Raw genomic sequence first — 15,247 nt, forward strand, 5'->3', positions numbered from 1 at the left:
CCTGGCTCCCCTCTGGTGCAGGAACGGCTTCTGAAATTCTGGGATTCTGGTCTGGATCCTACCCTGTCAGTTGACCGCCCGTGACATGCGGCACCTCACTGTGACGGGTGCGGCTGATTTGAGAGTTGGGGACAGTAGCGCCTCAGCACTGGGGCCGCTGTGAGATTGAAAAGGGCTGGCGTCCCGGCACTGAGTCTGCCCTGGTGATGCCACGCCCGCCGGGGTGAGGACAGGCTCTGCCGTGGGGTGTGGCCCAGCCTGGCTGACCAGGCTGTGCTCTGAGCCTCGGCTGGGTTCTGCCTGCTGTGAACTCAGGCGGAAGGAGCCGCGCCGGGATGCTCACCCAGAGGCAGTGCTAGCAGACCGCCGCCTTCCCTGCCCACCGCACCCACTGTGAGAGGGGCCTGGTCCTCCTCCCCGAGTGGTCTGCGGAGGCCGGTGTCCTGGCAGCTTGGCCATCAGCAGAAATGGCCCGAGGCCCCTTACAGAGCAGGCCCAAGACTCCCCGGTCTGCCGGCTGCTGGGGTGCCCACTGTGGGGGGTCTAGCACGCGGTACCGGGAACGGCAGGGGAGCAGAGCGCAGCTGCTGCCTTCTGTCCGGGTGACACAGGCATTGCAGGAGCCTTAGCGGCAGCATGTGGTGTGAGCAGCAGGTGGCAGCGTTAGCCAGGGAGGGCCGCCTGGCTTTCCCCGTGGGAGCGGGAGCCCTGCTGGCCCGGTGGCCAGGCAGCCGCAGCACGGAGTGGGCCTCTGCTCCCGGGAAGGGCTGCTTCCAGCTGAGCAGTAACACTGACCTGAAGATGGCTTTCTGCTGGGGCAGCCGGACCCAGAGCCAAGAGCGTGAGCAGCTGCCTTTGGGAGCCCGTGGAGGCGGGGTGGGGAGAGCTGCCTGTGGGGGCTCCGCAGAGCCAGGCGTCCAAGGAGGAGGGCCTTGCCTGCCCAGGAGCCTTTGGGGCAGGGGGCCCGGCACCGCCTGATACTCCTGGTTCTGGCCTCTTCTCCTTTCTGTTTTCTAACTGTGTGGACAGCATGCTTTAGATGAACCCCACGTGTGCGCGCGCGCACACACACACATGCACACATGCACATGTACACGCACACACAGTGTGCACACACTGAGACAGCAGCTGCAGTGATCCAGGCAGAGCTGTGGGCGGGCACGTGGAAAAAGGTCCCGGGCGCTGCACACACAGGCTGGGCCCTGCGGGCGCCCGTGTCCTCTCCTCTGTCCGCAGCTCTGGCGCTGGTCTTCCCGGTGGGTGGGCCGTCATGAGGTTGGATCTGACGAGGGGATCAAGGGCCTGGGGCAGTGCCGGCCGCCCAGCCTCGGTCACGGCCTGCTCTTCCCTTGCAGGAGGCGCTGGGCAGGGTTGCCGAGTCGGGGCTCCCAGCTCTGCTCCTGCAGTGTCTGTACCTCTTCTTCGTCTTTCCTCTGGAAGAGGACGAGCATTCGGAGGACGATGTTCAAGTTCAGAGGATGTTTGTGCAGGTGAGTGAGAGGCGGGCTGAGCCCCTCTGGGCTGGGCCGAGCTCTGCCTCTGGGAGCCGCTCCCACCTGCTCTGCTCAAGGCTCGGCTCACCCCTTGCCCCATGTTCTGCAAACGCGAGAGGCCTAGGCATTGGAGGACAGACTTTCCTCTTGTGCCTCTGTATCCCTCCCTGCTCCCCTTGTTCTTCCCCAGAAATGTGAGTGCCTTCTCTGCTTGGCCCACCAGATCCTTCTCCAGCCCACGTTCCTGGGCCCTGCCGGTCCTCGCCTGCATCTGGAACCTTCTGTCGCTGGCCACCTCCCCTCTGAGACGCGCTTGCTAAATGCACTGCATCACTAACTAGCCAACGCTTTCTAAGCAGTTGCCATGCCCCTTGTGCCGTGGTCTCTTGTCTGTCACCTCCTTCGTCCCAGGATGTGTGCAGTGCTGTGCTCCTAGCTCTATACAAACACAGGAAACGTGAGCTCAGGGGCGGGTGGGGGCTGGGGGCTGGGGGCTGGGACTCGGGCTCCCCAGTTCACTCTCAGTGGGCTCCGCACCACCCGCGATGCCGCCTTCCCCTCTTCCCAGAAGCCATCTCAGGCCTCTGAATTGCAAGTGCTATTTCCTCTTGTCATTGCCCCTCGCTCCTGTCCCCTGGCAGCAAGCAGCAACTTTTCACATAATGCCCCCCTCAGCCCCCTGCTCCCCACTGACAAGTCCTGCTCTCCGTCTTCTGGGGCCACCCTCCACGGACAGCTGCTGCCCCTGCTCGTGGTGAGGGTGGGGAGCAGGGCTGTCTCACTCACGGCTGTGTGTCCAGAGCCTGGGCAGTGCCTCCCAGAGCAGGTGCTAGACCGTTTGGGGATTTCCAAGTGCAGCTGCCCATTGAGCGGCTGCATGCAGATGAACACCCATCACAGACTCACCCTCCAGCCAGAGGCATCACTGCCAGAGGCATCGGCCGTCCGTGGCTTATCCACACTCTGCCTGCTGGAAACCCTGGAAACGCTGGCCCCATTTGCCTGGATGTAACCATATCCCGAATGCGGCCGGGACACAGTGCTGGGCACGTGGACACATCTTTATCCCGTGGCTTCTCCGTGCCCCTCAGGGAGGGAGCGTGGCCCTGTCTTTACATTGTTGCCCGCAGATGCACAGAATGCGCCCCCCAGCGCTAGGCCACACCTGCATTCATCAGGGTTGTCCTCATTTCATTCCACAAAAAGTATGAAGTTCCCCCAGGCGCGGCTCTGCCAGACGCGATCCCCAGCTAGCACAGTCCCTCTCGGAGAGGGACAGGAAGGTGTGGAAGCAAGTGGGGGACATCCCATGAAGAAGTCAGCATGTCCACTGCCTTCGGTGCTCTGCAGGGAAAGGCAAAGGCAAAGGCAAAGGCAAAGGCAAAAGCAAAGGCAAAGGCAAAGGCAAAGGCAAAGGCAAAGGCAAAGGCAAAGGCAAAGGCAAAGGCAGGGCTGGGAAGGGAGGCCCGGGGGCTGACTTACAGAGGAGCATGGAGGACGCTGCTCTGAGGGAATGGCATTGAACCAGAGCTGGCAGTTGGGGTGGAGCTGTGATGGGGAGGCGGGCGCAAGCAGTAGAATGGTCATCTGAGCCAAGGGCCATGGCCACACCCACGTGCAGGGTCTGTAGCCAGTCCTGGTGCCCGGCCGGCCTCCTTTCCTGTGCCGAGGGCCTGCATTCAGTGGCAGGAGCTTCTGTACCTGCTGAGCTGGGAGAAGGTCCCGTTAGACCAGCAAGAGCCCAAGAGAGAGGAGGCCGGGCGAGTGCCTGCAGGCGCTGCCCGCTGTGGCTCTCCCCAAGGGCATAGGCAGTGTCCCAAGTCCACAGGAGACTGGGTTGGTGGGAACAAGGGCCCCAGGTCGGAGGTTACAGGACAACACTCATGGCTATGTGGAGAAGTGAGGCATGAATGCTAACCAGGGATTCAGGATACATCTGGCTTTTTATTTTATTTTATTGTTATTATCTATAACAATAAAAGCGGAATATGCTAATTAGACCGGACCTCCTTCCGAACGCCCTTCCGGACGACCTTCGGGACAAAGCCAGGGCTGCGAGGGCTGAGGCAAGCTGCTGCGACTGCGAGGGCCAAGCCCCTTGCACAAATTTCATGCATTGGGCCTCTAGTTTAAATCTATTTTTATTGATTTCAGAGAGGAAGGTAGAGGGAGAGACAGATAGAAACAGCAAGGATGAGAGAGGGTCATTGATTGGCTGCCTCCTGCATGACCCCTACAACCCAGAATTGACCCTGCAACCTAGATATGTGCTCTGTCTAGGAATCGAACCTTGACCTCCTGGTTCATAGGTTGACACTCAACCACTGAGCCACACTGGCCGGGCTGCATCTTGTTTTCTAAGTAGCACAGGGTCCTGTTAATCCTGTATTTTAATGGTCAATGCCATTTTCCTGGCATTTCTATATAAAAAGACACCCATCCAAGTCCAACACTTCTGTGTTATTCTGACTTGGAAAGGGTAACTCCTGCCTTTACAGCAGTTAAGAGTTCAGACAGCCCAAGGCTCTCATCCTTTGCTGGTGGCACTGGTGACCATGCTGGTCTGGGCAGAGGGTGACAGCATACAAAGCCATCTCTGTGCTGACATGCGCCCTCATTGTTCTACAAAAGCAGGGAGCAAGTCCATGGCAGCAAGGAGGCTTCTAATCGGTCTCCTGGGTCTTCCTTCCTTCTTCCTCTCAGATGTTGCTCAACATCTGCAGCGAGCCTCAGGGGCTGGAGGGCCTCCTCGCAGGGAATGAGCTCCAGGCGTTGCTGATTGCCACCACCTGCCTCCGGGAGCACAGCTGCTGCTTTTGGAAGGAGCCCACCTTCTGTGTGCTGAGGGCCATCTCCCAGGCCCAGGACCTCAGCGTCATCCAGTACCTGCAGGGTAAGTCCCGGGGACCCACTTCCCACAGTAGGTCCCTGTCATGCCCTTGCAGCATCAGGATAGATTTCTGGGACCAGGAATGAGAAGGGCAAATAGGGTCTCATGGACGCCCAGCTGGGCCAGTAGCTGACCCTGTAGTGCTTGGTTCCATCCATGAAAGTGCTTTTGTTGTTCATTCGGATGCTCCATTGGAGGAGGGGAAGGGGAGTCCCTTCGCCGCTCACATACTGTCAACCAGGAACTGCCGGGCCCATCTGTGTGTTATCTCATCTGTTCCTGGAGACGGATGTTGATGATCATGCCATTTTGCAATGGGAAACAGATAGTATGCTGAAGAGCTTGCCAAGGCTCCTGGGTTTCCAAGAAGAGAATCAGATTTGAACTTGGAGATGCCGCTCCCTGGGCCTCAGTGTCGGCTGGGGCAGCAGCAGGGATGTACACCTGGCTCTGCCCTCCAGAGGGGCGCTGTGACAAAGGCTCCCTGAGCTGGCCTCCCTGCCTGCTTGGTGGCATTTCCTTAGCTCACCAGCTAAAGTGCCTCTTGGGAGTGCAGCCGTCCACCCCTGGGCTGACCCCAAGGTGTGGTGTCTTTGGGGAGTAGGTCAGAGCCTGCCGGTGTGCCCTGCCTGTCCACAATCACGTGCCCTGCGGCCGGTCTTCTTTCGGGGCCTTCTGTGGCAGAGGCACCCGTGGTGAGGGCTGCCCAGGCTCAGCAAGCCCACCTCCTACCTAGGCGGAGCCCACAGAAACGGCAGCCCAGTTCCGGTTCCGGTTCCCGTGAGGCCAGGCCCAGTGGTAAGGGTCCAGGCTGAGCTGGGCCCGAGGTGCTTTGTAGTCCCCCCACTCCACTCACAGGCTGGAGCTGGAGATGCCCAAGAAAAGGCTGTACCCATGAGAGGGGTGGGGTCCTCACTGTATCGTATTCTCAACTGGAAAAGAACAATTCTGCCTCGTGGGGCCTGCCACTGGGTGGAGCCTGTACCCCTCTGAGAAATGGGCCTGTTCTGTGGGTGCCTAAGCTGAGGAGAAGGTGGGCAGGGGAGCGCTGGGCTGGCTGCTACCTGCCGAGCCCTGAATTCTAGGTGTGCCCCGTCCACATGCAGACTCTCTGGTGCAGCCCAGGCCTCGCAACCCAGGGACTGAGTACACATTATTATTGTCTCAGGTTCTTGGTAGGCGATCTTCCTGACCTCCTCAGCTCTCCCTCACCTTCTCAGCTCTCCCTGACCTCCTCAGCTCTCCCTCACCTTCTCAGCTCTCCCTGACCTCCTCAGCTCTCCCTCACCTTCTCCAGCTCTCCCTCACCTTCTCAGCTCTCCCTGACCTCCTCAGCTCTCCCTCACCTTCTCAGCTCTCCCTCACCTTCTCAGCTCTCCCTGACCTCCTCAGCTCTCCCTGACCTCCTCAGCTCTCCCTCACCTCCTCAGCTCTCCCTGACCTCCTCAGCTCTCCCTGACCTCCTCAGCTCTCCCTGACCTCCTCAGCTCTCCCTGACCTCCTCAGCTCTCCCTGACCTCCTCAGCTCTTCCTGACCTCCTCAGCTCTCCCTCACCTCCTCAGCTCTCCCTCACCTCCTCAGCTCTCCCTCACCTTCTCAGCTCTCCCTCACCTTCTCAGCTCTCCCTGACCTCCTCAGCTCTCCCTGACCTCCTCAGCTCTTCCTGACCTCCTCAGCTCTCCCTCACCTTTTCAGCTCTCCCTCACCTTCTCAGCTCTCCCTGACCTCCTCAGCTCTCCCTGACCTCCTCAGCTCTTCCTGACCTCCTCAGCTCTCCCTCACCTTTTCAGCTCTCCCTCACCTTCTCAGCTCTCCCTCACCTTCTCAGCTCTCCCTGACCTCCTCAGCTCTTCCTGACCTCCTCAGCTCTCCTTGACCTCCTCAGCTCTCCCTGACCTCCTCAGCTCTCCCTGACCTCCTCAGCTCTCCCTCACCTCCTCAGCTCTCCCTGACCTCCTCAGCTCTCCCTGACCTTCTCAGCTCTCCCTCACCTTCTCAGCTCTCCCTCACTTTCTGGCACTCCTCCTGCCTCTCACACTTGGAAGAGACTTTTCCCCTTGAAAGAGCCATAAAAAAAGTGATCAGTCAAAATGCAAATCCAGTGATACTTCTCTTCTAGTGCACGTCTTCCTCAGCTTCCCACAGCCCTGGGGGACCGTCATGGCCAGGCCCCACCGTGGCCCTGCTTAGCAGCCTCCCTGTGTCCTGTAGTGGGGCTCCGACCCCTGACTCCAGTGCTGAGACCCACCATCTTTGTCCCCTCTCCTTCGCACACACCCACAGCCTCCCCTGCACTTGTCCTCAGGCTGCTCTCTGCCATCTCCCAAGCTGTTTCTTTGACATCTCTTACCTGTGGCCCAGCCCCTCCCAGGAGCTGGGGGTTGGAAGCAGAGGGCTGACAGGCTTCAGTCCTGTCTCAGCCTCCGTCCAACCTGCAGAGCCCGCTCTCAGGATGGTGATTCCCAGGGGGAGTCTTCTTCCTGATCCAAGAGCAAAAGAAAAATGCTTTGGATTAACTCACATCTTGATGTGCAGCCCGGAGGGGGCGGGGCGGGAGGGAAGGACTGGCAGAGAAGCCTGGCTCTGAGCAGACTGTGCGTTTCCTCCCGCAGCCAGGGACTGCATCAAGCTCTGCCTCCAGAACCTCTCCCGGCTGGCGGACTCGCTCCCCGCCCCCGAGCTGAGCGAGGCTGCGGGCCTGGTCCTGGGCTTCGTGAAGGACGCCTACCCCGTCTCCCAGGCTCTGCTCCTGGAGTTTGAGAATGGGGAGGGCTACCCTCTGCTGCTCAAAGTGTTCCTCCGGTAAGCGCTGTGCCTGGTGGGGAGAACCCCGACCCTCGCTCCTCAGAATCCCTGGGTGCCTCGGAGAACGAGGTCCGGGGGCTTCCCGGAGTGTCTGAAACGCACCTCTCTGTAGAGTGTGGCCAGAGAGAGTTTTACTGCAGAAGTAATTCAATGTGCAGTGGGCTTGGGAGCCAGAGTCACGCCCTTGGCGAGCCAGTGGCTGGTGGTGATAATTGTGCCAAGTCCCTTGGTGGCCTGCACCACTTCCATGCCGTCCCGCCCGACAGACGCCGAGGGAGCCCACGTGGTGGGCTGGAGGGCTTTCTGGGACTGCTGCAATGGGCGCTGCCATGTGCTGAAGGGCAGGAAGTGCCGGGAATGGGCCCCCACGAGCAGTCCTCAGCCCCTGATGGGCAGAAGCTGAGGGATAAATACCCAGCAAAGTTACCGCTTGTGGGGTGGGGGTGGAGGGAGAGCCCAGGAGGCTTGGGCTCCAGTTGCTGATGGGACGCTGGCTCCATAATGCTCCCTGCTGCCTCCTTCTGTCTCCTGGAGCTTCTCCCGTCCTCGCCCTTGAGTCCTAACCCCTTAAGTCCCTGGGAAAGCAAGTGCACACACTACTCCACGGGGTCAGGAGAACTCGGCTGGCTGGCTCTATTCTGACCAGCACGTCACCTTCAGGTTGGGGCGTGGGGATGGGTTAGCCAAGAGGGGAATCACAGAATGTCTGGACCTGCAAACGCCACTGACCTTAGGGGCGCGGTGCAGCTGGGCTCACATCTCCCCGGCTCTGCCTGAGTGTGAGCAGGCCTCCTCTGGGACGCAGCCCGCGCTGTGCTCAGGGACTCCGCTGAGTCAGGCTTGCTCTCTGGCGGGTGAAGCCTGCAGTGCTGTCTCCAAAATGATGTGACTAAATGACAACCAGAGGGCCTTCCTCCACAGGGACACATGTCCCTGTGGTGACGCACCTTTCACATTAGTCTGAACTCTGACCCCCTGGCTGTCGCCACCAGGAAGGCCTATGTCACAGCAGCTCCTGAACACTTTTTGGTTAAATGGGTGCTGGTGCCCCCACTTCCTGTGGAGGCAGGAGGGAAGGAGCTGTCCCAGGGAGAGTCAGGAAGGCCCGGGCAGCTCGTTGCTTTGCTTTCTGCCTTACGTGGTCACATGCTGACGTGCACACTGTGGGCATAGCAGGGCGGCAGGCCCAGGGCCTCCTCCCAGTGCGAGCCCCTCCCAGCAGCGAAGGAACCAGTGCTCAGCCCTGAAATCGGCGGGAGGCCTGGCCCAGTCAGACTCTTCCCCTTTGTTGCTCTTCAGAAATGTGAAAGCTCTCATTTTGGGGTGCTCCTGCCCAACGCACATGGCTTTTGAGGTCCGGCCACTGAAAGCAACCTTGTGAGCAGAGGCTGTGGCTGCCTCTGTCTCCCAGTTGCACTTTTAGGCCGAAGGCTGACCTTGGCCGGCAGCTGAACTTACCCAGGTGCTGCCCTTGCCTCTCGGTGCTGACGTGGTGGGGACCTTTGGGGTCTTTCCCAACATGTCAATCCCGTTGCCTCTGCACCCCCATGAGAAGCACCGTGAGCAAACGTGGCTCTTGGTCCCCGAGTCCAGGAGCCACCTCCCTGTCCCTGCAGGTACGACGAGCTGCACCTGTGCGAAGTGGATCCCCACCTGGAGGAGCTCCTGGGGCTGGTGGTGTGGCTGACGACCTGCGGGCGGGCGGAGCTGAAGGTGTTCGACAGCGTCACCTACCCTCAGCTGGAGGGCTTCAAGTTCCACCAGGAGGCCTCCGGTGGGTCATGAGTGTCGGGTGCCCACAGTGGGCACTGTGCCCTCACAGGGCTGCCCAGGCTTCTACTGGTCTTTGTAAAGAAACAAACACTTGGGGTCCAGTTCTGTCATCCATCTGGGGAGATGGCCTGTGGATTTAAATCTCTCCTTCATAGATTTTTCTAGATGCCTTTGGGTGGGACTTAGAGTGCATGGTTGCTTAGTAAAGGCAGGGACTGTCAAGTAGGGGCAGGAGCCCCTGGCCTCACCGTCCCTGGTGCGAGAGCATTTGTGGATCTAATGACTCGGCCCTGAGACAGTCACCAGCTCAGGTCCGTGCCTGCTCGGCTCTTGGTGAGGCCCACAATTATTGATGAGCTTAGGGGACATGTGCGGTGCTTTCTGCAGCCAGCTCTCTGCCCCGTGCTGGGCACCGGGTGTCCGCTCCCTGCAAATCCTCTGTGGAGTCGGTTACACATACCTGCAGCCATACCTGCTCGGCGACCATGTGCCTAACCTGACCGATGACAGCATCAGGGCGGCGATGACTCCAGCGGTGGGTGGGCTCTGAGTCAGGAAACCCTGCACAGAGGTGTGTTCAAGGCCTCGCGTGGCTGTCCAGGCAGAGAGGCAGGGAAGAGGTTTAAAGGCAGGAAGCGCAGGCGGGAAATAGACAGTGACTGGGAGCATCTGGGGAAACGGTGCCGAGGCCTGAGCAGACCAGAGTGCAGAGGCCTCGGAGCGGGTTGGGGGAGAGAGGAAGTTTAGGAAGAGCCGTTGGATGGGACTCCAGCTCCCAAGGAAGTGTCTGGACCAGAGGGAGGGCCCTGGTGTCTGAGTCAGGGCTGGCTGCAGGCAGGGGCCTCAGAGTGGGTGTCCCCGGTCAAGAGGGAACAGTCCTAACCTTCAAGCTGCGGAGAAGGGCGGGGGGGAGGGGGGGGGGGGCGGTCAGAAGGTGTCTATTCAACAGCTTGTTTACAAATGAAGCAGACTTTGCCCAGTAATGTTTAAAATAATTTGATTTCAATTGATGGAAATGAATCCCTCAGCCAGTGCTGTCCGATGGAAATACAATGTGAGTCGCATTCCCTCATTTTAAACGTCTTAGTTGTCTTATATAAAAAAAATAGGAACAGCTTAAATTATTTTTCATAATACCTTCTATTTAACCCAACATATCCAGAGTATTACTATTTCAACATGTGGTCATGACAAATAATTGTTAGTGGCTTTTTTGCATTGTTTCTTTGTTGTGTCTTGGAAACCCAGTGCCTTTTTACACCGAGGGACCCTCCCAGTGCTGTCGCCCACCTCGTCGCGACAGTGCAGCTCGGGCCTGACATTCTGGGCAGCTGGGCTTCGGGACTTCTGATAGGCTTTTACCCACAGGAGCTAGAAAGCAGAAGCCTTAAACGGCATTTCCTGATGATAAGGCGATCACACATTTCCAGGCATAGGCAGGAGAAATGACCTGTAGGATCTTTTTCATTTTCAGGGGTGACTGTTAAGAACCTCCAGGCCTTCCAGGTCCTGCAGAATGTTTTCCACAAAGCCAGCGACGCCCTCCTCTGCACGCACGTGCTCTCGGCCATCAGGACCATGTGGGCCTGGAACGCCCGCAACTTCTTCCTGCTGGAGTGGACCCTGCAGCCCATCTCGCAGTTCGTGGAGCTCGTGCCCCTGAAGCCGGCCCAGGTGCAGACGCATTTCTTCCAGCTGCTGGAGGCCCTGGTGTTCGAGCTGCGTTACGTGCCCCACGAGATCCTGGGGAAGGTGCAGCGCCTGATCATGGAGAGCTCCGAGCCACTCTGCACCCTCAGGGCCCTGCAGAGTGTCCTCAGGATCGCTGGCGCGGACCCACTCTTCACAGACATTTTCCGGGACTCGGGGCTCCTGGGCCTGCTGCTCGCCCAGCTGCGGAAGCGGGCCAAGGTCCTGAGGAAGTCAGGTGTGCAGAAGCCTGGGAGATATAAGGGGACAGGCTGGGCATCCGTGAGCTGGGCTGGTTCTGCAGGCTCACCCTGCCGCTCATCAGCTCAACCGAGAAAGTGGGCTTGCCCCGTCACTGGTTCATGGGGCTCAGGGAAGGTACCCCGGGGCACATGACTTCACAGAGCAGCAGCCTCCCTATCTCCTATGACTAGCCTGAGCTTCCCCATGGAAAGATGAGGGGGATGGGTGTAATTTTATGTTTTGTTTTTGTTGTTAATTCTCACCTGGATATTTTTTCTATTGCTTTTCTGAGAGAGTGGGTGGGGGGGGGCGGAGAGAGAGAGAGAGAGAGAGAGAGAGAGAGAGAGAGAGAGAGAGACTCCATCGATGTGAGAGAGACATATTGACTGGTTGCCTCCGGCATGTGCCTCTACCAAGAGAGCGGGGAGTGAACCTGCAATCCAGGTGCATGCCTTGACTAGGAATTGAACCTGTGACCCTTTGGTGCATGAGCTGACACGCTAACCACTGAGCACACTGGCCAAGGCAGGATGGGTGTAATTTTAACAGACTCATGGAGCTAGCTCAGGCCTATGAATTCTCAGCTTTCACACATTTCCTCCCCGAGTGTTGCCTGAGTGTGGAGATGGGGAGATGGCAGGGGAAGGGCCAAGGGAAAGGAGCTCAGAGAGGCGTGGGGCTCGGGTGGGGACTGGCTGGGGAGCCTGGATGCGGCCGCCTTGCTCACCCGGTGCTGCTGGGCCCAATGGTCTCCCACTGGGAGCAGGGGTCCCTGCCGTTCAGCTGCCCCTCCGCATTTTGGCCACACCTTGCGTGCCCTGCTGGGCTGTGTGCCCACGGCTCCTTGGCGTTGCTCCTCCCCCTGCAGCCCCTACACTCTGGACTCTCAGCATCAGCACCTCTGCTCCCCCCGGGGGACTTCAGGACCCTGTGTGCAGCAGGACACACTCAGGAGTGCTGGCCCGGGTTCCCTCGCTGCCTGACCGCACCCCATGGGCCCGCTCTGCTGGGGCCCCTCTGTGGTTGTCTGCAACCCCCACCGCCGCCAACTTTCAGGCGGGAATCAGAGCATGAACATCGTCTCAGTTCCCCTGGCTTTCCCTCCATCTGCCCACAGCTGCCCCTCTGGGGTTGCCGCCTGGAGCGACTCCGGGTCACAGGAGCCTGGCGCTGACCTCGCTCCACCTTCCCGCCTCTCCTCCTCCTACTGCCTGGCTGGGAGGGAGCGGCTCGCGAGCCGTTGGCCCTTCTGGAATTCTGCTCAGACTCAAGCTACAGTCATCAGCCTGCCTGCTTCTGGCCTCTCTGAGGGAAAGGTGCTGAGGGGGGGAGCGTGTGGGCGTGGGGCCAGCGAGCCCCGGGCTGGAACCCTGCTGTGCTGCGTACGGGCTCAGCGATCCTGAGCAAATTACTTAGCTCCGATGAGCCTCTTCTCCCTCTGTAACATGGAAGTGTCTGTCTGTCTGTCTGTCTGTCTATCTATCTATCTATGGCTGTTGTGAAAATTCAGTGGGAAATGCCTGAAGGGACCCATTGTTGTGCTTGGTGCATAGTTGTTACTCAAGAAATGTCAGTCATCTTACCCCATTCACCCTGTGCCACGCATGGCGACAGAAGACCCGCCAGGAGGAACGCCCACCGCTGTGGAGCCCAGGGGGACCGTGCCTCCTGGGGTGCGGGCTGAGAGCGGGCGCTCCCATCGGGCAAAGCTGGGCCCCGGCCAGGTCTCCACGAGTCTTGTGTGTGCTCTTTCTACTGCTCTTTGGAGCAAAGGCATATCCTAAACCTGAGACCAGAGTCTCTCCCACGTGGGGTCAGTGCTTGTTAGCTCAGCTGTGCAGGCTTCTCAGCAGCCTGGTGTAGACTTACTCTCAAACCCAGTCCCAGGCCTACCACCACTCCCGGAGAATGCGAGCCTTCTTGTGAGCTGATGGATCTGATCTTACTTCTGCCTCTGTCGTTACGTTTCTTGCTGTTTCTTGGATACTTTGTCTCCTGGTTAATAAGCGCTACCTTTACTCATCCATTCATTCCCCACATATGTGCTGAACGTCCCACTTGCGTCAGGCACTTTCGGCTCTGGGGACTCAGGTGAGCACACAGGCCTGGTGTGCCCTCGTGGAGCTCCTGGGGACACAGTTCTACTCCACGGTCTCTCACGCATCTCGCGCCTGTGCTGTGAGCTGGCAGCCTCTCCCCTCCCCTCACCCCCTACCCCCCATACACGGGTTCCAAAGGAAGGTGGAGAAGGCAGGGCTTCGGGGATCCTGCACAACAGTGGTTCTCCAAGCCTGGCCCTCACACCTGCCCATCAGCACAGATGGGACTGGTTAGGGACGCAGCGATAGGACTCCACTCAAGACCTCTAAGCCAGAAACCCCGGGGAAGGGACCAGCTCCTGGGTTTTAGGAACGAGCTTCCAGGAGATGTTAGTGTGGTGACCATTGCTCTCAGGGGCAGTGGGGTCACATCTTCTCACCTGGGATGCGCACTCCCTTACAACGGAAGCATTAGATTCGCCTTTCTGTAAGAGGGTAGGGAACGGGTGCAGTGGGGGATTTGGGATCGGGCCGTGCACATTAACATCTTTTACTGCTTCTTAAATGTTTCAGGAAACAAGGAGCCCACTCCCGGTGTCCGGGACCCAGAGCGGGAACTGACGGGTGTGATGCTGGAGACCGTAGTCGCGCTGCTGAACGGCTCCGTCCGGAACGCGGGTAAGGACGGCCGCTGACCACGGGTCACAGCAGGGAGTGAGCAGCACCGCGAGCGCGTAACGTCCAGCGGCTGGTCTGTGGCCGCGATCATCGGGAAATCGGTGGACACCTCGGTGGACACCTTTCACTTTAAAGTTGATAAATGGGGCTGTGAAGCAAAGCCACATCCTGAATGATGAGACCGAAGAGTATCTCCCCTCCACACGTTCCTGCTAAACCCGCTAATACCCTGCTGCTGTGTGGGCTTTAAAACATCCAAATCGTAAAATACAGCAAAGAGCGCTCGCCATTTTCAGGGAGTTCACTGCATGTGCTGGGCCTGTGGTGCACCCAGGGCTCCCTCATCCCCAATTCTGCTCCCCAAGACCAGGCAGCTCCGTGCTGCTTTAAACAGCGGGTGTCAGATATGCACTTGCACATATTGTGCCGTGAAGCGACGCATCAAGTGACAGCAGGGGCTTGGTGACTCGGGGTCTCTCTGAGGCCCTCACAGATCAGCTACACCCCGTGTGAGGGACAAACCTGTGGCAGAAGGCCTCTGAGTCTGTGCAAACTTCTGGAGGTGCTGGCTGACACGCATGCTCCTGGCTCACTCCCAGACACTCACCTGGCAGCAGGCCCCGCCGGAGCTCAGGAACCCGCCTCTCAAAGGCCCCCACGGGGCTTTCCCCGGAGGGAGCACCTGGCCTGGGAGTGGAGCCTCCTGCCTCTTGGAGTGAGCCGTCATGGCCACATTGCGCCAGCGGGATAATCCATTACTTCCTCCTGCTCATTCCACGTGAGCCTCCAAATCCCAATCCTGGGAAGAGATTATTAGAATTCCTTTTAAACAAAAACATACCACCAGCCAAATTTCTCTAATCCTCTTCCCAAGAAACTACCTGGGAATGAAATGTGTTCTTAATTTCAATTCTGGTTTGTTTTCACTGAGAATTTTGACAGAGAGGGAGAGGGAGAGAGATTTGCCACCAGCCCTGGATTGGGGAATTATGTGGAAACTGGGGTCCCTCAGCATCACCTGCAGGGATTGGGCTGAAATCAGCAGTCCAACGCTGCCTGCTGCTCCTGCCTACCACTCCTGCTCATCCCAGCCCCTGCTGTGCCTGCGGTGGGCTTGTGCCCAGTGAGTCCAGATTGGGAGAGGCTCCTGCCACTGCCAGCCGTGAGCCTTATGACTGGTGTCCACTGGTCAGTTGAGCAGTGCTCCCACTGTGGGAGCACACTGACCACCAGGGGGCAGCTCCTGCATTAAGTGTCTGCCCTCTGGTGGTCAATGTGCATCATAGCGACTGGCTGAACTGGTCATTCGATCGTTTGGTAGCTTAGGCTTTTATATCCTATACTAGAGGGCTGGTACATGAAATTCGTGCACGGGTAGGGTCCCTAGGCCTGGATGGCAATCAGGGCTGATCTGTGGGGTGACTGGCAGGACGATTGGGGGGCCCCCACTGGCACCCGCCTTGGCTGGCCTGGGGTCTGTGGGCTGGGGGCAGCTCCTGCATTGAGTGTCTGCCCCCTGGTGGTCAGTGCGCGTCATAACAACCGGTCATTCCACTGGTCATTCTGTTGTTCAGTCTATTTGCATATTAGCCTTTTATTATAATACTAGAGGCCCAGTGCACAAAAATTTGTGCAC

At 58.7% G+C, this 15,247-nt stretch overlaps 1 protein-coding gene across 3 annotated transcripts in view; it reads left to right on the forward strand.

Moving 5' to 3' along the window:
* Positions 1 to 15,247, forward strand: part of WDFY4 (WDFY family member 4) — a 249,179-nt gene that overhangs the window by 37,687 nt on the left and 196,245 nt on the right. For all 3 annotated transcript variants that reach the window (XM_036355974.1, XM_036355976.1, XM_036355975.1), the window contains exons 5-10: positions 1,356 to 1,490; positions 4,197 to 4,386; positions 6,997 to 7,186; positions 8,806 to 8,963; positions 10,437 to 10,889; positions 13,507 to 13,611. In XM_036355974.1, coding sequence (XP_036211867.1) covers positions 1,356 to 1,490; positions 4,197 to 4,386; positions 6,997 to 7,186; positions 8,806 to 8,963; positions 10,437 to 10,889; positions 13,507 to 13,611 — 1,231 coding nt within the window. The remainder of the gene's footprint in view (positions 1 to 1,355; positions 1,491 to 4,196; positions 4,387 to 6,996; positions 7,187 to 8,805; positions 8,964 to 10,436; positions 10,890 to 13,506; positions 13,612 to 15,247) is intronic.

This window comes from Myotis myotis, unplaced genomic scaffold (genome assembly GCF_014108235.1).
Source record: "Myotis myotis isolate mMyoMyo1 unplaced genomic scaffold, mMyoMyo1.p scaffold_m19_p_24, whole genome shotgun sequence".
NCBI lineage: Eukaryota > Metazoa > Chordata > Mammalia > Chiroptera > Vespertilionidae > Myotis > Myotis myotis.